This window comes from Trichomycterus rosablanca, chromosome 5 (assembly GCF_030014385.1).
Source record: "Trichomycterus rosablanca isolate fTriRos1 chromosome 5, fTriRos1.hap1, whole genome shotgun sequence".
Classification (NCBI taxonomy): domain Eukaryota; kingdom Metazoa; phylum Chordata; class Actinopteri; order Siluriformes; family Trichomycteridae; genus Trichomycterus; species Trichomycterus rosablanca.
The window spans coordinates 7,904,572-7,927,926 of record NC_085992.1 but is presented as its reverse complement, the minus strand read 5'-3'; the positions used below and the strand labels follow the sequence as shown (position 1 = coordinate 7,927,926).

The 23,355-nt window shown below is 35.1% G+C and overlaps 2 protein-coding genes across 4 annotated transcripts; both read left to right on the top strand.

The window, feature by feature from the left end:
* pcgf6 (polycomb group ring finger 6) lies at positions 1-5,414 on the top strand. Its single transcript, XM_062995598.1, has 9 exons — positions 1-285; positions 2,630-2,729; positions 2,831-2,927; positions 3,242-3,297; positions 3,409-3,553; positions 3,738-3,765; positions 4,392-4,490; positions 4,808-4,894; positions 5,028-5,414. Exons 1-9 carry the CDS (start codon positions 187-189, stop codon positions 5,073-5,075), a joined length of 759 nt encoding a protein of 252 aa, XP_062851668.1. The 5' UTR covers positions 1-186; the 3' UTR covers positions 5,076-5,414.
* Positions 5,415-8,737: 3,323 nt separating this feature from the next.
* On the top strand, positions 8,738-23,355 carry nt5c2a (5'-nucleotidase, cytosolic IIa). Of its 3 annotated transcripts, none has more exons than XM_062995596.1 (18): positions 8,738-8,751; positions 10,407-10,525; positions 12,842-12,915; positions 13,768-13,885; positions 13,986-14,081; positions 14,170-14,261; positions 14,434-14,491; positions 14,804-14,897; positions 15,016-15,069; positions 15,193-15,276; positions 15,433-15,474; positions 15,952-16,059; positions 16,917-16,983; positions 17,129-17,299; positions 17,751-17,802; positions 18,002-18,062; positions 18,171-18,347; positions 19,447-23,355. In XM_062995596.1, the coding sequence occupies exons 2-18, from the start codon at positions 10,425-10,427 to the stop codon at positions 19,681-19,683; spliced, it is 1,686 nt and encodes a 561-aa protein (XP_062851666.1). In that variant the 5' UTR covers positions 8,738-8,751; positions 10,407-10,424; the 3' UTR covers positions 19,684-23,355. The 3 variants fall into 3 exon arrangements, with proteins under 3 accessions (XP_062851666.1, XP_062851665.1, XP_062851667.1); XM_062995595.1 differs by lacking the exon at positions 8,738-8,751 and adding an exon at positions 8,777-8,859; XM_062995597.1 differs by lacking the exon at positions 8,738-8,751 and adding an exon at positions 8,930-8,951.

The following is a 23,355-nucleotide window of genomic DNA, read 5'->3' as shown; positions in this document are numbered from 1 at the left end:
GACTCGCGGGATTTAATGTTGGTAGCAACCAGGTGCGCGAGGAGGGAATATGGAAGTTTATTACTACATTATAACCCACATTTAACCCCTTAATATGCGTTAAAAACATCAATTTACACTTAATTCGTAACTTATAGGATTATATTTAATTAAAGTAAACCGAAATCTGAAGTTAAATCCTGTAATATGGATGAGAACAGGGAGAGAAGTGAAAGTTGTGGTAAAGACTCTTCTGGCTCTTACGGTGAAGACAAAGCTCGAAGTGACAGGAACACCTGTGGAGAGGTAAACATTATAACATTTACATCACTTTTACACGGTTTTGGTTAATTTGTCGACTACAAAAAAGTTGGTAAAGGTCGGTTAGATTGTCTAGTTCTTATTTATCAGGTGTTTAAAACATAGCCCGGCACTTGACGTTAAAGTAACAGTGTTCCGTACATCAAACAGCCTACATGTCACTTCCCGTTTTTTTTAAACAAAATGAAATTAAAGACAAATTATGACATAGTTTCTCTTTATTATTTCTCTTACAAAATAAAATACTGTGTTTGTGCTTATCTTTTATTTATCTATATAATTAATGCCCTTTTATTTCTGAGGTAGGTACAAACTATGCCAAATAATGCTTATTGTGTAAAAAAAAATGTAATGAAATTTTAAAACAAATCCAACAATATACAGATAAATGAATAATACAAATAAAGAAAGTATCCTTACATAAGTAAATTTGGCTGGAAAATCCCCTACCTGGCAACTTTGTGAAGTGCCATCAACGAGGTGAGGTGAATAGCACCAGCGCCCTCTGCTGTTTAAAGTAAATATCGATTCATCTTAAATGAATAACCGATTTAAATCATGGCACATGTGCACCGATTTTTAACTGTGTTGTGGTGCATCGTTACATTCCTACTCAATACACAAGATTCATCCGTTCACATGTTTAATGTCAAACACAGTCATGGACAATTTTGTATCTCCAATTAACCTGGCTGCATGTTTTTGGACTGTGGGAGGAAACTGGAGCTCCCGGAGGAAACCCACGCAGACACTGGGAGAACATGCAAGCTCCACACAGAAAGGACCTTCTTGCTGTGAGGCGACAGTGCTACCCAGAGCCACTGTGCCGCCCTCCAAACAACAAAAATACATATTTGGGTTTGGGGATTTTACCATAAAGCAATGTAATAATAATACACAGACCACATTTTATATAATGTGTGAAACATCATGTTACTGACATAGTGATGCCACTGCAAATGAACAAATCTTACTTTCATGATAACTAAGAATATTGTCCCCTGATTAGTGGGATTAAAAGTTTTCCTTATGAGGTGGTCTTTTTCAGGGTGACAGTGCCCTTCCTTATCCACAGGGCTCAGGAGATCAGTTTGATGAGTATTAAAAATTTTCTAAATTATATGCTATGTCTGTTAAGGCTCCAGATCTTATTTATTTATTAGGATTTTAACGTCATGTTTCACACACTTTGGTTACATTAATGACAGAACAGGTAATTTACTCGTTACACAAGATTCATCAGTTCACACGTTTAATGTTAAACACAGTCATGGACAATTTTGTGTCTCCAATTAACCTGACTGCATGTTTTTGGACTGTGGGAGGAAACCGGAGCACCCAGAGAAAACCCCCGCAGACGCGGGGAGAACATGCAAACTCCACACAGAAAGAACCCGGACCGCCCCACCTGGGGATCGAACCCAGGATTTTCTTGCTGTGAGACGACAGCGCTACCTACTGAGCCACTGTGCCACCCCACTCCAGATCTTAACCCAATTAAAAACAGAATAGACAGCGCTCTTCCCTACAAGAACTTTCAAAAGAGCAAATAAGAGAAGTTTTCTTTCAAAGAATGGTGCTCTATGTGTCCATACAATTTTACAGATTTGTAGAGTCAATACCATGGTTCATTAAAGTTGTTTCTACAATATGTAGTGGTCAGATATTTTACCACCTTAAACTGTTTTAAATTTATCTGTATGTAAAACGTAATTTCATCTATGCTGTGTCTACTAAATTATTAAAATTACATGATTACTGTATTGTTTTAGAAATCCAGTTCTGACACAGCAAACTACCGCCAGCTAGTGGTATTCTACAATTAATACATGTATTACTGGTTAGTTACAACGAGTCCTAATCACTGGTCTGTAACGTGTTTATGATTACAGTTATCTAACAAACATTTGGTATCTTGATACAACAGCAAAGAGGATTTAAAAAATAAAGAAATTATCATTTGGAGTAGAAACTTAAGTAAAAAAAATATAACAGTGAACATTTAATTAACCTGGTTTTATCTAGTTCTTAAAATTTTCTTTTATAATGAACATGCAGGAAGTAAATGGCTCAGGTCTTGATGTCCAGTTACATTTCCAAAATAAAAATTGTTCAGAAGTCTATAAATATAAAGTTTTATTTACACTTTTGTAGCTTTATAAACTGAAATGGGATTAAATGGAATGATTCACTGAATCAATAGGCCAAGTTGCCTGCTAGGAATGATTCTTGCTCTTCTTTTATATGAAATAGCTCATGGTTAAAAAATAATTCTTTAATTGTTTATTTTATATGTAAACATTTATACTGTTTTCTCCTTTTTGCAAAGCATTTACTGCCACTCAGGGAAATGTATCCTTATATTCGCTGTGGTCTCTGCAATGGGTTCTTCATCGATGCCACCACCATCACTGAATGTCTTCATACATGTACGTAGGATAAAATATATTAACGTTACCAAAAAAACATAAAACAAAATGCTTGTCTGTCTGTCCTACTAATAGTTTTTCTTTCCCTATTATGTTCCTAGTCTGTAAAAGCTGCATTGTCAAGCACTTCTTCTACAGTAACAGATGTCCCAACTGTGCCATTATCGTTCATCAAACTCAACCACTGTATAATATAAGGTATTACTATGTCAGTTATGTATGTGTTTAACCCCTGTGTGCTTCATAATGATCCAACAGTTGCCAACCTGTTAGAATTGATCATCCTCACAGCATATTTTTCCAGCTTCTTCTGATTAAATGACAAGATTAGTTAGGTGGACCCTTGATATTTTGTTGTCATGGTTGCCATTACCCCTGGGGTTTAATTACTGGTGTCATGGAACAGTAGTAGTCTCACCCTTTTTTTTCCTTCCCCAATGTTTACCTACAGTTATTATAATCTAGTTATTTGCATATATTGCCTAATGTGTGTCACTGCTTATGTTTTCTAGACCTGACAGGCAATTGCAAGATATTGTTTACAAAATGGTTCCACATTTAGAGGAAGGTAAAGTATCACTTTACTAAATGTCTCTTGTATTCTAATCATATGTCTATAAACTAATCTTTTCATGCTGTGTGATATTGTGCTTCATTGATGTTTTACTATCTACTCAAGTGGAGAGAACACGAAGTAGCGCATTTTACAAAGAAAGAAGACTCGCGGTGAAGTCTCAGAACGAAAAACAAGGAGACCAGATGCCCCAATCTTTTTTTACCATTCCTCCAGAGCTCGATGTGTCACTGATGCTGGAGTTTGTCGGGTCAGTTTACTCGCTGCTTTTTTATTTGAGGTTATTAGCAAGTCTAAAATAAAGGTGATTTTACCACTAGATTGAGTTAAAACCAAATACTTCAAACACTTAAACACTGTTAATTAGGTCTGCACTGTGAGCATAAATTGTATGATGTGTATAATTTTTTATGTCTTTGTTCTTTCATTCACAGAGCTGAAGAGGGTATTGAGAATTTTAAGGTACTGTATCTATATTTTGTATATAATTGCTAAATACTATATATTTAAAGATGTTAGAAAAATACAAACTTAATTCCAAAAAAGTTAAGGCAGAAGGTAAAATGTGAAGAAAACAAAGCAGTGATAAAATATAAGGAAAAAACAAAATGCAGCAAAATGCTACTGCAAAATTGCTTACAATTTCTCTCAGTGAGTGTTTTTCCACTGTCCAGTAGTACTAAACTAAATCTTTTCCAGGAGCTAATTTTATTAGCCCAGTGCCTAATTTGTCCACACATTGTGGTGTTTCATTTTTATATGTTTTAATAATCCCCTCGTTGATGAATAACTATGGAAATTGACCTATGTGTCATAAGTGAACCTGAACCTGCATAAATGAATGCTCAGGTAAAGCTAAAAAGGTAAACTATGAATAGAAACATTGTTTATTAGAAATTCTAGGTGTGCTTATAATTGCGTAATTTTGTTTAGTGTTACTGTTTTCTTATAAATTGTTTTGTATGAGCTAAATTTGATAACAACAACCATTTCAATATTGTTTTGGTCCTGTCTTTACCAAGGATGTTTTATTAATTCTGAAGCAAATTGTATGTTCATCTTCTGCTGTTGTTTTTTTCTTTTTGCAGCCTCTAGAGAGAAGGTACATACGTGTATCCGGTGAAGCCACTATTCGTCATGTTGAGCTCTTTATCAGAAGAAAGATGGAGTTAAGTTCAGATTTGCAGGTACAACACACTTTGACATTTCCCTGCAGCCTTTGAATGTACCTACCAGACTATGCAGAGTGCCGGCTGGTAGCAAATGATACAGCAGTAAATACATGAAACATGATGACTTCAATTTCATAGTCTTTTTTAGTACTTCTACCAGATTTTTCATTTAACATAATGCAATCAGTACTATGTAAATCCTTCTGTAAGATTTCTTATTTCCCTAACTTTGTTAATTACAATGAGCTGTTAAAAGATCGCTACCATCAGAATCAGTGATGATCTATAAATTGATCAGTCTGTGTATCTGTGCCTGCTTTTTTCTTGCACAGGTGGATGTTGTTTGTGGCGAGCATCTTCTAGAGCAGCGTCAGTCTTTAAGAGAAGTGAAAAACACGATGGGGGAAACTGCTTTACAGGTGGGTATCTAACAATATCTGATAGATTCATTATTAATGAGTGAATATTTTAATTGACTTTAAAAAACAGGCTTGGAGTCTGTTCTGTGCCAGAGGATTATAATGTTACAGCTTGATTCTTCTACAATTTTAGGATGGAATGCTGGTTTTACAATTTGGACTTGTGCTGCCTACTGATTGAACAGGATGCTGATGTTTGTGTGTGTGTGTGTGTGTGTGTGTGTGTGTGTGTGTGTGTAACTAAAGTAGTTCTAGTAAGGAGTGATTTTTTGTTGTGCTACCTCATCCTCACAATTGGATCCTAGTTAAATTATTAATAACCAATGATGCCCAGAACTACTCAAAAAACAATAAGCTAAAAATGAAAACATACGTTTTTATAAAAGCTGTAAAAAAGTTTTGTAATGAGATGCTGTCAGTGCACTTGGTTCTACTCAATAAACCTGTGTTTGATCAGTTGTGATTGTGAGTTGTATATTAAAAGTGCATTGGTTTTATAAAATACTGTTTATTTACTAGGCTATGTCTGCATTGTGTCAGTTTTGTATTTTTTTCAAGTTTTATAAAAGCTAAGTGGCCACATTCAAATGACACTAGCAAGTTTAAGTGGTGAGTGTAAAACTAATAAATGGTCACACCTAATTAGTTGTGTTTCCACTGTCTAAATTAATGTTCAGTAAACAGACATGAAAACTTATAGATACTGTTGGAGACACTTGGTCATAGTACAGCATGAGTCTCTGTTCCAAACTATAACACTTAAATTAATAGGGAGAACCAAAAGGGATCAAAGCCAAAGATGCTCTCTTTAAAAACTAGTGCTTACAACATTACAGTCAGCTCTAGTGTGAACAAACCTGAGTTAACGTATGTAAGAGACAGGGTGACTACAGCCAAACATCCCAAATCACTGCAAAACTCACTTGTAAGTCACATGAAAGTCAAAGATGGAAATACTATGTAAAACCTGGCAATAGCAACTGCGATAACTTTTGTTATGTAATTGCAAAACTTTTGTAATGACTGCAAGCTAAGCAGCCAAGGTCCAACCATAATCCTCTCCTAATAACAAGAGCATTATACCTCCTCTGCCAAGTTTTGCCTAATTGAACCACAGGAAATTGTCCCAGACGTGTTGTGAAACCTCCAGATTTGTATTGGTTGAAATACACCACAATGAGTTTTGGAGATCCCTAATGTCCTTCTAGTAAGCAAGAGTTTTGTTAGAATTATTTTTATTATTGTATTGGCAAGTTATACAGTTCTGGTTGAGTCTTTTCCCACCAACCAGCATTAATGTGATCTTTGCATGACAGGGAAAGTAGCATCTGGAAGTAAAACTCCTCTATTTAGAAACAAGTTTTCTTTGAAGCTTTTTTTCTGTTTCTCTTCTGCTTTTTGGATCCGTAGAGACAAATACAATTGTTTGTACTTTGTGTAGCAGTCATTTTAAGCAATCATTCCTGAAATCAACATAATTGCACAGGACTCACAAACTTTTAAGCCCTTTACCGGGATGTTTTTCTTTAGTCAAGTCAAGTTCAGGACCATGGACAGGGAACGTACACAAAATGTACGACATCCCATTACAAATATTTCACTTTATTTACCATTGACATCATTCTGGCTAATGTAAGAAATGCTAAGATCATGCTAAACAAATTTGAATACAGTTTGCAATGGATTCAAGAAGTATTCAGACCTGTTGAATTTTTGTGCAATTTAATGTGTTGTGGGTTTGACTTTGAGTGGGTATAATTACAATTTCTATCCACCAGTCTACAAATAATCACCTATAATGACAAAGTGAAAACATTTTTTAATAAATTAAAAATCTAACACGAAAATCTCTTTTACAAGAGTTTTCAGACCCTTGGTGGTCAAATGTATCCTTGATGTGTATTGTTGTTCCCCACGTGTTGCAATTTAAATAACTGGACATATGGAAGTTTGGAAGGGCGGACACCTAGGTCTTTAAGTACCTGTCATTTACACTGCATTGTCACAAGGCATAAATAAGGGCAAGAATATCAAAAATGTAATTTTCCCAGGACTACAGTGTCCTCAATAATTGTGAAATGGAAGAAGCTTGAGTCTTCCTAAAGCTGGCTGTTGGGCCAAAGTGGGCATCTAGTCAAGAAAGGCCTTGGGCAGGGAGGCAAGAAAGAAGAATCTGATGAAGCTTGAAAGGATCTGTTATAAAGAATGGGATAAACTGCCCAAATCTAGTTGTGCAAAGCATGTGAAGATTTATTCAATAAACCTTGCAGCTATATTTGCTGCTGAAGGGGCTTTTACAAAGTAATTAAAGGGTCTGAAAACCTTTGTGAATAAACGAGTTCCTGTTTTTTTTTATTACTTTGGGGGGGGGGGGGAATCTAAAAGCATTTTCACTTTGTCATTTTTAGTAATTAACTGTAGGTTGCTAGGTTATTTTGTAATTGTTTTAAATCCCACTGTAAATGTTATACAGTAAAACTGAAGTAATGTAGCCATTTTTTTTAAAATAATGGTTGCATTTAACTAACCACGTCCAGTAACCATCAAAACAGACGGGCTATGTGTTAGAAGATGCTGGAACATGGGTGATACTACCCAAAGACAAGTGTTAGGTTTTTCAGAACATAAAAACGTACATTTAATATGGGAAGTTTTACGGCATTCATCCACGTGCTCCCTTTGTTCAAAATGGCGCTGCGCATGCTCCCTTTGTTCAACATGGCGCCGGCTAGGCTCCCTCCCTGACTCCTACCGAAGGGGGGAGGCGGATCCCTGGGTTTTTTAGCACACTTCATTGGCTCCACCAGCAGTAAAGGAGGAGGAGCCTAGCTGAGTTTAAAAAAGAACGGCGCGGACAGAAGCGGCTCTCTTTCTTACGTGGTTGTGTGTCTAGACTGCAGGAGAAAGGAGCGTCGGTCGGCTTAGCTCTGATATATATATTCACAGATCATTTTTACACTTAATAAAGTGTTTTAAAGAATACTTTCTGGACTTCCCGACTGCTTTCTTGAGGACCTTTTGAACAAAAGATTCATCCTAACACAAGCAAGCTTTACATTGCCATGGGCCTACATTTATTATATTTGTAATGAATTTTGGTCGACTGGACACTAAGGGATGTGATGATGGACAAATAAAGGTATGGCATTTAATCAACATGACAATACATTGCAGTGGTGTTCAGACCTCTGTGCAGGCCACGTGTTTGTGGATCTATATATTTTATTATATATATATCTTCCTTGGCTACTTGGCCCATTATACAAAATGTTGTGCCTGAGAACATTGGGCACAAGGCAGACCACACTCTGGACATGACACCAATCCTTTGTACTCAAACATTTACTTACTTGCACCTACTGGCTTTTTAGAACAGCTAACCAACCTTTTCCATGTCTGTAAGAGATGGAAGGAAACCAGTGGATAGACCTGGTGGAACATGCAAAATGAATCACACAGTGACTGAAGGTAAGGATCAAACCCATACCCTCATGACCACGATCACTTTAGTATATATAGATATACAGTATATATATACTAACACAGATATAGAGAGATACAGAGATAAGATAGATAGATAGATAGATAGATAGATAGATAGATAGATAGATAGACAGATAGACAGATAGACAGATAGATAGATAGATAGATAGATAGATAGATAGATAGATAGATAGATAGATAGATAGATAGGTTTTACATTATATCACATTTCCTGCCTATTTTACCATGGTATGGTTTCGCCATGTAATGCGATATCGGAATGAAAGTTGACAACAGCTGCAAAGTCATGAATCTAGTGTGCGCATGCGCAGTGTCATACCATTGCAGTCGCTGCTTAAACGGAGACGAGTGAGGTGAGAGGCTGCTGAGCAGGGTGCTAATAAACTGTAATAAACAACACGGACCTGCAGGTTGGGTGCAGTATCGTGTCTTTACAACAATAACAGTCACACGTAGAGCAGGTTTGTGTGAAGAGACGTAGAACAGTTCACTGCATTGTTTTATGAGACGTTAGTTGGTTAGCTAGGCTAACTGATGACAAGGAGCTGAGGAAGTGAGTTTACAATCATGCTAGTCAGCAAACGTTAGCTAGTTAGCACATAAATAGTAGTTCATTTAAACTCGGGCGAAATAGGTTTAACCGGTATTGAGATGTATTTATTATCTTTATTATTTGCTCTACTTTGCAAACAGTTTTTGTTTATAAGAAAGTTTATTGAAAGTTTTAGCTCGCTTACATTTATTTACCGTTAATAATAAACAGTAGCTGCTGTAATAATAGAACTTGTGCAGCCACAGAAAGTCTGTACTAATATGTATAGTTTGACTCGTGTTTGACATTATAGGAGTCAAAAACCGAATACTTCTAGTGGTTCAACAACTTAGGTTTTTATTTAAGCACAGGGAAAAATCTAAACAGTAGTTCGGTTGTGTTGTTTGTTGTGATTGACTTCATATGGCCAGCCTATTCTTATATAAGCAGAGGACTTGTTTCATGTAACTGTTTAGATTTTTGTCTTCACTGAGTTGTTATGAGTTTAAGGGTAATTTAGCTTGTAAAATATTGTACATAAATCGTACAAATGTTTATAAATAGGTTACAAATAAATATAAGATACAGTAACATAGCTTTATTCCCACTTAGGGACATTAATGACAAGAGACAAAAAAGTTATTGTTTTATTAATGCTATCAGTTAAAGGTCATTTAAATTCATTTTGAACGGTTGATACTTGATTTGAACTGAGAGAGGAGCTGTAGATCTTTAGTGTGCTGCTGTTCCAAACGTTTTATTTCTGTTTATTAAATCATGAACAACTGCACTAGATAGATAAGGTAAGATAAGGTAAGATAAGATAACACTATTGATCCCGAAGGAATTGCAGTATTATTGCTATAATTATTACTATTAAACGTTAAAATCACAAACAGAAGCTGTTTTGTCTCGGTATGGTCAGACAGCATGCAACTCTGTGAATGTGTATCCATGTGTAATGTTATTTTTATAGAAGGGTTTGTAATGAACTACGTTCATAATGCTGAACTGCGTCTGCTTAAAGTGTTTTTGCTTAAATCACACATTGGATCTCAATGAATGAAAATATTTATTCACTTTATTGATTCACTTTATTGATATAAATTGTGTCATATGTTGAGAATAAAATGACATAACAATGATCAATGGAAAAAATTAAAATCGTAGGCTGATCCGTTGTGGTGATCTCTAAATACAAGAGCAGCTAAAAGGAAAAAAAAAAAGGTAAACAGGACTTAATCTTAGGAAGCACAAAGTCCTTAGGGTTTTATTAGGTTAGGGTTAGTGGCAGTAAAGTCTCTCTGTTAGCTTGTTTAAAAAGCCACTCCTACATTAAATATGAACTTTCTAGATCTTAAGAGTTTTAGAAACTTAATCATGGCCAATATTTAAGTCATGATTAATAAGTATTGCATTTTGTTAACTTTCATTGCATTTTGTTAACCTAGACTGTTTTTGTCTTTGTAAATTTAGACTGTTAAAAAGTTTAAGATGACGACTTCTTGGAGTGATCGACTGCAGAACTACTCAGAAGTTCCTGCCAACATGGATGGCTTATCTATGAAAAAATACAGACGAGAGGCATATCATAGGTACATAATGTAACACAACTATCACTGCCACCATATTTATTGTAAACAACCCTATTCATTATTTTAAAAAAATACATCATACAATAAATCATTCTTAATGGCTGACCAAATAGTCATTTTTGTTTCTTATTATATGTGTTTAAGAGGTAATGATGTAGGCCAGTGTGTATCCCATTTCACTACAAATACTTTAACAATAATACAATTGCTTTGTTCATTTAAGTAGATTAACTGTAAACTAACTGTAACTGTATTAAACTGTATTCAAATTAGTTTCTAAGGTCATGAGTTTAGGATTTTTTTGCTTTATGAACTTTCAATACAAATATTTTAGAATGGGATTCATGGGGAATTTACTTTGAGAGTCTGACAATTTCTATTTTTTTATTTGTTTCTTATTTGAATGAAGCTTCTTAAAACATGAAGATGTGTATTTAGCTCTACCGTGACAGTGTAGATCAGATGGTAGGGAATCTACAAATATACCATGCACAGAAATTGCAGCTTTTGGAGGATAAAAATATTACTGTTTAATCTTGCATGTTGGACCTTACTGTGAAAATGGCAAGAGAATGTAATGTTTACATTTACCAGTAATCTTGGTGTGTAATGATTTTGACACTGTCAATGAGAGAAATGAAATTAAAAAAAAGTATGAAGATACCATGATATAGTGTCTCATTTTAACAGTGCAGTAGAGTTGTATTACCAGTTACCATTCACCAGCATGTTCCACACTTTCAATAATTATTATAGTCCTTGATTAGTTGACGTTTTAAACAGCTAATTTGTTTAAAATGGCTAAATCTACATATTTGAATATCAACTTTAATGTTAACATTTAAAGGAATTTAATAAACATTTAAGGAAATTAGCCAGAATACACTCTGTAATTAGAATCTAACTATAAAACAGTAAGAAGAACAGTTTGTTTGTTGTTTGCATGTAATAATAAATGTATTTGTGGAATATTCATTTTGTATGCCTCTATCTAATTAACATTAATAATGTTGTACAGACAGATCTGAGGTGAGGGTGCTCAAGCTTGTTTGAACAAAGTTAGGCTTCTGTTCCACTGTTAGCATTGTCAACATCTAGAATGTCTTATTTACAAAGTCTTTGACTGACATCACCTTGTAAAGTTGGCTGGTAAATGTGTGTCCTGGAAGCACCATAAAACTTAACTTAAAGTTCAGTGTGACATAGCTTTATATGCATACGCTAAACTCAACCATTAGTTTAGATTTGTGTTGATTCATCAGCACTCCAGCACTGTTTTTACTGTGCAGTGGCAATAGCTGATGTACATACTGTAGTAATGTATAGTACATGTATTCCTTTATTACAAAGCTTACCACGGGAACTGGCCCATTGTCATCCTGCTATGAGGTACGCGAACATTTTTTGTCATTGACCTGAAGTACTGACTTCTGTAAGTGATGTGTTATCCACCAAATTCATTAGCAACCTTTGTTTTTAAAAACATAGCCAAAACAAAACTCATCTTTACTTATTTGGCCTTGCTTTGCAATCCTTGTACTGTGATGAAAGACCACTTTTTGGTACTGGTGGAATTTCATGTGTGTGAGATCTTTACTTTCTTGTGCCTAACATACCACCCTCAATGTAATAACACTTGTATTTCTGTCATGTTAGCAGGAAATATATTTTTAAACATTTATATATGTTAACTTTAAAATAACCTTTAATGACAAATTTAATGTTTTATTGAATGTGATTTATTGTTATTTACAACAATGAAAAAATATTAAGGCCTAGTTATTGTTACATTACAAGTCATTCCATTGCAGCTTACTTTTCCCCCTTTGTTCCCCTTTTGTATGAGTTTGCATGGATCTTCATTGAGTTCTTGATTATAAAATATTTAGAAGAAAGGCATTTGCAGTGACAACAACTAGTGAAAAAATTATTACAGTAATAAATTACTCAGTATTTTTATTGTATAAAGGTTTGTGCTAGGATTATTAATGTATGAGCAATAATTAATACTTTTATGCAAGTTTTGGAATTCCAGTTTTATGTTTCCTCTAATTTATTTTACTTTTAATAGTAATGTGTAGATACTTTTGTTTTAACCCAACTGACATTTTCATTTATTATTAAATTACTCTGAGTGTGGTAAATGTTGAGTTTTCAGTTTACTACTATTTCAATACTACTGTAAGGTACTTCACAGAGAAGAAGGTTGGCTTTTTGGCTTCCAGTGTATTGACGAAGAGATTTTACCCATTTTACCCATTTTGAAAGACCTGATTGTACCTGCTTCTAGACTAAATCTATTCTTTGCATTTTTAGAGTTTTTGTCAACAGAAGTTTGGCAATGGAGAAAATTAAATGCTTTGGCTTTGATATGGATTACACTCTTGCAGGTAGGTAACAAACCTTTTATTATGCATTTGGTATTTGTAACACATGTGAATACTCTACTTTGTATGCTTAGGTAATTAATCACTTTAGGTGTATACATAATTGTTTTAATTGAATTGTCTTCACTTGCTGGTTTATTATTGTGAACTTTTAGAATCTGGACAATAAATTAGTGAAATCAACCAATAAACTAATGAATCTGTTGGTTTAGGAGATTGCCATGTGCATCATGCTTCTAAAGAAGAGTGGTGACGGCACACACATAGGATGTCTAGGAAGTCTATAAATAGCTTGTAACTTAAACTGGCCAGTTTTTAGGACCATGGCGTTTTCCCTTGGGACTAGGTTTAGTGATTTGTGAATGTAAGGGTCAGTGTGGAGAAAAAACTATCACTTAATATGATATTACCACCTATGAATTTATATGTTATTGCATTGATACGTTTTGCATCGTCCTTCAAGTCACATTTATTTGAGACAAGTAGTTTCTCCAATTCTCTCTGGCTTAAATTTATCTATGCCACAGTGCATGCTAGGTCATACAAATTACAATGCAAATACATTTGTCTGCTTACATCAGTACTTGACCTTCAGTCGTTGAGGTTTTAAGAATGGTAACTAGAAATCTTTTGTACAAATCAAACAATGACGCTGTTGATACATTTAAAACACTGTTCCTTTATTGTAACTAAAACATATGTTTACATCTAAGCAAAAAGCAAGGCATGATTTGAATTGCCTTCATGTATTAATGAACAGTTTAGGTAAATAATAAGACACATTTCCACAACATATTCGATGTCACAGTTCATATACACAGTTTAACTTGAAATGTTTTTATTCTAATTACACAGTGTACAAGTCTCCAGAGTATGAATCCCTGGGCTTTGACCTGACTGTAGAGCGACTGGTTTCCATTGGTTACCCACAGGAACTTCTGAATTTTGTTTATGATCCTACTTTCCCAACCAGGTACACTAAAACATCTTTTACGTTAGTGCTACTTATTAGTGCATTTGTGCATCAGTAAATAACTCTTTTTTTTAATTTTGTTTTGCTTAACTGTTTACAGAGGTTTGGTTTTTGATACGATGTATGGCAATCTACTAAAAGTAGATGCCTATGGCAACATTTTGGTATGTGCCCACGGTTTTAACTTCATGCGTGGGTAAGTGGCCAAAAACGGATTAATTTTTTTCATGTACTAAAAGACATAGCAGTAATTTGGCTTTTATTTCTTATTTTATATGAAACAGGCCAGAGATTAGAGAATTATATCCAAACAAGTTTATCCAGCGTGGTGATACAGAGCGATTCTACATTCTTAATACTTTGTTTAATCTCCCTGGTAAGAAATTAATCCTAATGCTATGAACTAGCAATATTATTGCATCATAGAGCACAATTATTGATAAATGAATGTTTATAGAGAGTAACACTGCTTACAGAGATCATTTAGTAATAATAATGCTCAATTTGTATGTGCCTAATTTAGCATATTTGTTATTTTTTTCTCTCAGAGACTTACCTTTTTGCTTGCTTGGTTGACTTCTTCACCAACTGCTCCAGATATGCAAGGTATTATTCGAGTAATCTCCAATGCTTTTTCCTACATAATCATAAATAAACCAGATCTGGTTACGTGGTCAGTGGTTTGTAACAGTCATGCTGTAGTTCCCCTGTAACAGATACATGTGTGTTCTCTTTTCCTAACCCACTTGTGTTGACATAAAAATGGTACTTAAGCACCTGAATCATTAAATTGTGTTTTGAAATAAGAGTACCACTGGATGTTGATTGGGCAGCCCTGAAGTAGACTGATGATCTAAAACGGGTGCTTTAAGATTTGCTAAACAATGTAAACCTGTATCTGTGTCTTAATCCTCATAGCTGTCAGACTGGTTTTAAGGATGGAGATCTCTTCATGTCCTACAAAAGCATGTTCCAGGATGTCAGAGATGCTGTCGACTGGGTTCATTTCAAGGCAGGTCTCTCTCTTGCCTTGGATAGTTGAATAGTTCAGATTGCAATTGCGTATATATGCATACAAATAAATATTATTCATTTACCCAGTGTTGATGTAGTGTTGTCTGATTGTTTAGGGGTCGTTAAAAGAGAAGACGGTTGAAAACCTAGAAAAATATGTGGTGAAAGATGTGAGTAAACACATTAAATTGCAGCAGAAATAGTACCAGTGTTGATCGATGCCTTCTGTCATTATTGCTGTTAATTTACTGATATTTCTTGTGTTTGTGCCCTTTGTCCCTCTTTAAAATAAGGCCAAGCTGCCTCTGCTTCTTAGTCGCATGAATGAAGTTTCTAAAGTATTCCTGGCCACTAACAGTGACTACAAGTACACTGATGTAAGTAATTTTATATACTTCTGCATAATGCTCAACATAATGGCATTTTTCCTGTTATAGTAAATTTTAGTCCTTGTTTGACTTGTGTGTAGACTGGACAGAAAAGATAGATTTTATAATTTCATAATTCTGTTTACATTTTTGGTGCTTTTTCAGAAAATCATGACGTATTTGTTTGACTTCCCCCATGGTCCAAAAGTAAGTGAAACTTTTTATTCCACTGTTACAGTGTAATATATCAGCTTGGTAACTTATTAAGTGATTTATTAAGTGATCATAATTAAAATGCCTAGTTCTGTAGCATTAGACTAATAAGTTTAGTATGTTTATGTTCTTTAGTGTCAAGGAAACTATATTAAAGGGCATAGAAACACCTTTACATCCCTAATTAAAATACCAGGCTTTGAAAATATCCCACAATAGCAGACCATTTTATATTAGCTTACATTTGTCACAGGTGCATATGAGTGGGATTTAAGCTTCAAAGTCTAGGTTTACATCTATCAATTCAAAACTTTCATCCACAGTGCAGATCATATTAGCTGCATTCTAAACTTGAATCACTACTGGAATAAACAGTGTGTCCACTCAAATTAATCCACTGCTTCTTAATTTATAAAGAATGCCGGATAATGAAAGAAAGTTTCTAAGATCTGAGTTTTGCTTTATTTACAGATTGGTACTTCACATCGGCCTTGGCAATCCTACTTTGACCTAATTCTGGTTGATGCCAGGAAGCCTTTATTTTTTGGAGAGGGCACAGTCCTAAGACAAGTAGATACGGTAAGTTCTTTCTGAACTGATTAGACTAGTTATTCTTGCTGATTAGCCTTTAACACTCTTTGAAATGGCAAAATTGACATTATAAAACGGATAGTTCCGGTCCTAAAATCTGATTGGCTGAGCCGCGTTCGAAGCCGTTGTAAAATCCCTGATAAACTCACACCTATGACCACCTCACATCATTCCATATTAATACGCCACTGAATAGAGAAAGTTAATGTTATTTTCGCCCTCATGTTGCCTAGCAACACTGTTAATCGAACTATTTTGCGTCGCGGAAGAATGCTTTATTGTAAGTTTATACACAATAAATACATTTATGAATTAAACATTGTTGTATTTATTATATTTTATGTTGACCGCCGTTTTATAAAAGCAATAAGCCACTCGAGACCGTGCATTACTGTTACGATTTTAGCACGGGGAAAGAAGTTTTAGGCACTCCGCTTCGCGTCGTGCCAAAAACGTCATCCCCGTGCTAAAATCACAGTAACGTACGGCCTCTCGTGGCTTATTGCTTTAATAACCCATGACCCATCTTTGCTGGACTGAGCCTTTGATGGATCCTCGTTTTATACCCAGTCATGATTATCTTGCCTGTTGCCATTTCTGATGCTTATTGTGGAATGTTTCAAATCTGTGTTACTTAAATACTTTAACTTTTATTTTGTCCCTGTCACATTTTTGGAGTGTGTTGCTTCATCAAATTCAAATGTTTGGTCAAGCTGGTCAGCAAACACATTATTTTTTCAGTGTGCATTACAAAAAGTGTGAACTTATCTGGAAGTAGGGTTTATAGTTACACGGAAGTATGAATACATTTTACACACATTGTACTGTTTTATGAATTCTTGCAGACCACTGGGAGACTGAAGATTGGAACATACACAGGACCGCTGCAGCATGGCATTGTGTACTCTGGTGGTAAGTTCCAGTTTACTGTTCAGTAATCAGGTTTAATGGATTGTTGCTGATTTATTTTTTATATTTCTGCATGTGTGTGCTGGGTCACATCAACATGTGGGTCAATAATGTGTTTTCAGTATGTTCTTCTGTCTGTTCTTCACAGGTTCTTCAGATATTGTATGTGATCTATTAGGGGCCAAAGGAAAGGACATCTTGTATATTGGTGACCACATTTTTGGGGACATCCTCAAGTCTAAGAAGCGTCAGGGTTGGCGAACTTTCTTAGTTATTCCAGAATTAGCTCAAGAGCTACATGTATGGACTGACAAGAGCTGTAAGTCTCGTTCCACAATGTTTCTTTATTAGATGGTTAATATGTGCAATATTGGAAAAATACATAGGCTACATGTTGCTAATTTCTCAATAATACTGAAAGCACAGATACAAGACCATAACAAACAAGCACAAAACACTGTTACTGCCTTGAATATCACAGATGTTCAAACATGGCATTATAAAAAAACAAATAAACAACAAAATTCTGTTGTTTCATGGAATGTATTTGTATACTCACTTTAATATATAACTTTACATTATAGGGACATGGTTTAATGACCAAAGAATTCCTGCTCATTAATGGATATTGATAAATGTGTTTATTGACAGTATTAAATTTTTTACTGATATTCATTTAATTGATGCATAACAGTGAGAGAGAATTTAACTTGTGGCTGCAGTTGAGTTACATGAGGGCTGATACTAAACCTCATTCTGTTCTGTTTTAGCTCTTTTTGAGGAACTGCAGAGTTTGGACATTTTCCTGGCAGAACTTTATAAGTAAGTGCCTGCTGTATTTGTGTGATGTAAAAATAAGAGAAGGCGCGTATCATTCTGTAACATACACAGTTTGACATTCTTTTTTGTAACTAAAAGGATCAGCTTGCGGGTTCTCTCACATGTTCAGTAGATCACCGCTGCTACGCCAACTTTTCTAGTTTATCTGCATTTTTTCATCCTGTTTTTGTCTCTTCTCTAGACATTTGGACAGCAGCAGTAATGAGAGACCTGATATCAGTTCACTTCAGAGAAGGATTAAGGTCTTAAATCTTTAACTGTTTCTTATAACTGTTAAATTCTGAAATACGCTGTTGAGTTTTACTAAATAATTTTCATAAAATTCCTGGACTTGTATTTGATTTTCACAGAAAGTAACCCATGACATGGATATGTGTTATGGAATGATGGGCAGTCTCTTCCGTAGTGGTTCCCGGCAGACCCTTTTTGCCTCTCAGGTGATGCGCTATGCTGACTTGTACGCTGCCTCCTTCATCAACCTTCTCTACTACCCTTTCAGCTACCTGTTCAGAGCCGCTCATGTACTGGTAAGTGTTGTCTGCTGTATGCTTCCATTAACAATTTTATTGATGATATAATTCCGGATTTAAATCTCCGCCAGCTGGGTGTCTAAATTAATTGATGTAAATAAAATTTAAAAACAGTTTATATTACATTATTGCCTTTAAATGTGGAAGTATACATCATTTTCATGATAGGAGCTTTGAATATAAATACTGTAGCTAAAAATTAAGGAATTAAATATAAGGGGTTTTAAGCATGTTGTTAAAAGCTTATTTAGGTAATAGGTAAGTCAAGCAGAGACAAATAAAAAAAAAACATAAATTTAAATAAAGAAAACAGTTGGTGGCATTTAGATTAAAAAGATCTTTTATAAAACGGATAGTTCCGGTCCTAAAATCTGATTGGCTGAGCCGCGTTCGAAGCCGTTGTAAAATCCCCAATAAACGCACACCTATGACCACCTCACATCATTCCATATTAATACGCCACTGAAAAGAAAAAGTGAATGTTATGTTCGCCCTCATGTTGCCTAGCAACACTGTTAACGGACTACCTGGGGTCACGGAGGAATGCTTTTTGTAAGTGTTTTTGTAAATAAAAACATTTATAAATTGAACATTGTTGTATTTTATTATATTTTATGTTGACCGCCATTTTATAAAAGCAATAAGCCACTCGAGACCGTGCGTTACTGCTATGATTTTATCACTGGGAAAGACGTTTTATGCACTTCGCTTCGCGTTGTGCCAAAACAACCTTCCCCGTGATAAAATTGCAGTAACGCACGGTCTCTCGTGGCTTATTGCTTGATTTTTGTTAGTGTTTAAAATTGAATGTGGAACAGTTGGCAGATGACTGGCTTGTTTTTGAAAGATCACAGGAAACCAGAACCCACAGGGACATGCGATGAACATGTGAAACTTTTTACAGTCAGTGACTCTTTACAGTCAGAATCAACCCCAGGTGTCCAGGACCCTGGCTCAAGAGAAAAACATATGATAAAATCTCTTGGGATTAAAACAAGCACAACAGGTTTTTTTTTGTGATCTTATTTATAAATAAAATGATGAACATTTGGATTAGTTGTGCCTAGGCTTATTCATTGTCTTGTTTCTGCTCCAGATGCCTCATGAATCCACAGTGGAGCACACACACGTGGACATCAATGATACAGAATCACCCATGGCAACACGCAACCGCTGTTCTGTGGACTACAAAGACTACGACTGCAAGAGACACCAGCTGACGCGCTCCATCAGTGAGATTCAGCCTCCTCACCTGTTCCCTCAGACACCACAGGAGATTACACACTGCCATGATGAGGATGATGATGAAGAAGAAGAGGAGGAAGAAGAATAGGCAGGTTGGATATGTAGCACTGCATTACTGCTGGGAAAAACCATGGTTTTGACAAAATCGTATGTTAATCTTGAAACTTGTAATTTAATGTAATGAAAACTGTACATTTTCCGTCGGTCTCTGCTACATCTTGTGCTATTTTTAGTTTTTTATTTCTGTAATACGGTTATTTGTGAAACTAAAAATCACTTTGAAAACCCCTTTAGTGACCAATTTAATCCAAGGCAAAAGTGGTCAAACTGTGTGAATCCGTGAGCAAAGCTGAGTTGGCAAACATTTTGAACGCGTTAGCATTTAAAACGCTCACACAATAGGTTTTTGTAAGCTATTACTATGCCTGTGCAAGGATACTGTAAAGACACCCTCCCAGATTTAGTTAGCTGCTTTAGTGGCCTGGCATATGTTATTAGGGCCCTAAAATAGTTCAATGTAATGTGGCATGTCGAGTTCAAGAACGATCTCGAATCACTTTTACCACATTTTCTGCGTCTGTCGTAATTGCTGCTCTGTTGTAAAAGACTGCTTATGTTCATTGATTTTATCATAAAAAAGACAGATATGCTCTGAGATAGATGCTTTTATTTAGTTGGATATATGTCTAAATACTTCTTTCAGGAGCTATAAATTATGCACTGTTCAATACTGTAATCTTTTGTATCTATCCTGGTTTAAATGCAGCTTAAGTTCTTGATGGTTGCACACTGATGGCAGCTGCATCTGTAAATAATTCCACCCTGTGGAATGACTGCAAGAGCAAAAGAATCTGGGCTGTAGTAAATGCAAATTCTGGTTTTCCTGAGTTTGGATCTGCAATTAGCTTTACAATACAGATTTTTAGTTATTCATACTTTTATTTTTTTCTTCTTTGATTATGTAGCTTCAAACATTTCTTGCTTAAATACTGTATCGTGTTCAAAATCAACAGATTTACTGTGACTGATTTTAGTCAGGAATAAAGACGTTCGCCTTTATTTGACTGAAACAAACTTGTAATGAAGATGTCCTGTTTTTGATAAGACCTGTGCTAAGGTTCCTCCACTTTTTTGACCCTTGCTGGCCTGACTGAAAACTGCCTGTTCCAGGGTCCATATGTATGAAAATGTACATAGATTTGTCTTTGAAGGGGTGGTGCATACACAGTTCTTTTTGTCTGTATGTATATTTTTTTATTATTATTTTTTTTTTTTTTCATAAATCAGAGCACAGCAGTAAAAACTAAGTAAAATTTATATTTTTAAAAGACAATCTCTGTTGCTAGCCTGTTAACTGGAATACGAAACAAATAGAGGAGGCAGTCAGTATTTAATCAGTGCAGACAGCTGCTGGTCTTGCTCGTCAGTCATGTGGATGAGCATTCAGGCATCCAAAGCAGCTTACGTGCATGTTGGTTTGGGACGTGGCTTTTAAAAGGAATGTTGATTTTGAAAAGCACTGGCTTTTCCTGTAACCTGTTAAAAGCCCTATTTAAAAACAAATAGGTTCTTCGAAATGCATGCGTGCACGTTGCCATTTCACACTCTTATTATGGTAACAAATATGTTTATGTCTAACACAATTATACAGTTCAAGATGACCGTTAATTGCTATACAGTTATTATTGCTGATTTAATTGTCTTTACTCTTGACACATCAACTGTGAGGACATCAGAATTTACCTTTATAAAAAGGATGCCATCATTTAAAAACACAGACACCTTGTATGCATGTGGCCCTATGGCTGTACTAGGTCCATGGATTTGATTTTAATCCACATGGACAAGTATTAAGTCTACATGGATAAGCTCAGTGTTTGGAGTTATTCATGTTAAATAGAAATAAATCGCATTGCTGTGACCTATTGGTTTAAAATGTTGACTTGCTATGTACATGTATTGTATATATTCACTTACACAAACGCATGGTCTCTACACCAGTATTTGTAAAATGAAAACCTAATTATACTGAACTGACAACTGACTGTTGATTTTTATGCTTATCTGTGAGATCTGAAGGTTTACATTAGTCACACTGCTCGTAAATGATTTAACTGATTTGTTGTGATTGCACAGTGGGAACCAAAAGTCTGAGATCAGTAAAATGCTATTTATTTAATATAGAAGGTTTTATTAAATTCAAGTCATACAATCAGCATCAACAATTTGAGTGAAAAGTCGTATCTTTGAAAAATACATACAAACCCCTTTAACAGAAAAGTTAGGACATTTTGTAAAATGCATGAACAAGAAGAATCTGTGATTTGTTCATTCTCTTAAACCTTTATTTAACTGACAAAAGTAGAAAGCAAATTTTTCCAGTGTTTACACTGATTAACTTTAGTATATTTTGTAAATACTAACACAATCAGAATTTCATACCTGCAACATTTGTACATTTCAGAATTTCTTAGTATTTTTGCACTACTAAAAAGCAAGTAAGCACAATTATCAAATTGAATCGGTCAGTTCCTTTGTACAAAAGGTCAGATTTCCCTGAGTCTTATCCTTTACATTAAAGCACATGCTCAGACAACTTTTGGATTTGATCAGTTATTGTTTACCTATTACAAATATGGCCATACTATAATCAAATTCTTTTTTTAAATTTTATTTTATTTGTCAGCTGATTATTCTGGTCTGCATCCCTGATTTGGTTTTTACAGATGCTCTTCCTGATGCAACCCTCCTCATTTATGCAGAGTTGATCCCCTTTTTGCTCCTCTAAAAGCATTTACTGTTCTGGCAAGGCTGAATTTTGCCTCATTTCTGTTTTACTTAGTTCATCCCAGAGTTTTTTCATGAGGTTGAGGTCACGGCTCTGTGAAGGCCAGTCAGGTTCGTCCTTACTAAATGTAAATAACTATTTTTTAATAAGACTCAAACATACATGGCTGTATGTCTGTCTGACTTAAACTCATAAGCATGAAAAAATCGCTGCGTGATGTCCATATGTTTTGGCCATGTTTGACAAATGCACCTTTCCATGACTACACAGTTCGGCCAAAAAGACATTGCCTGTGTGTGCCACCCAAACACAAACTAAATACTAATGAACTGTATGTAGATGTAACCTTTCACTCAATGTTATGCTGTTTACATGATTCGTAATAAAAAATATTGTATTGAAGTTGATAAAAATTGAAGCTTTTCACTAGTGGTCTCAGACTTTTGCCCCCATTGTAAGCTGCCTTTTGTTTGTTAGACTGACTCAGGACTGACTTTAACCCAGTTACTTTCTGCCAGTTTGGGCTTAACCTGTTGTAGTCAATGAAGGAGTTTTAAAATCTATATCCAGTAAGCACCTTTGACTGGTCTTGTTTTGATGCATTTTTAGTTTTCTGGGTTGGCATCAACATTTCATAATTAAAGATGCCAAGCCCTAAAGGTTTAGCAAATCTACTGGATCTGTGGGCATTCATGAGGTTTAGCAGTAAACTGGTAGTGTTGAACTGGGTAACAAGCAAAACAAGTAAAAAATAATGGTTAAGTGGTGAGCTGTTGTTAAAGCTGTCTTGTTTGTTAAACTTGTTTTTATTATTATTTTTTGTTCATACATGTTTATTGCAAGACCTTGTAATTGTATTTTTTCTAGTTCTATTTTTCCATGATGACATAAAATCAGACATAAATTACAATAAATTATAATCTAGTTTTTTCTGTACAAATAAGTAATAAAATAAATAAAATATTGTCTTTA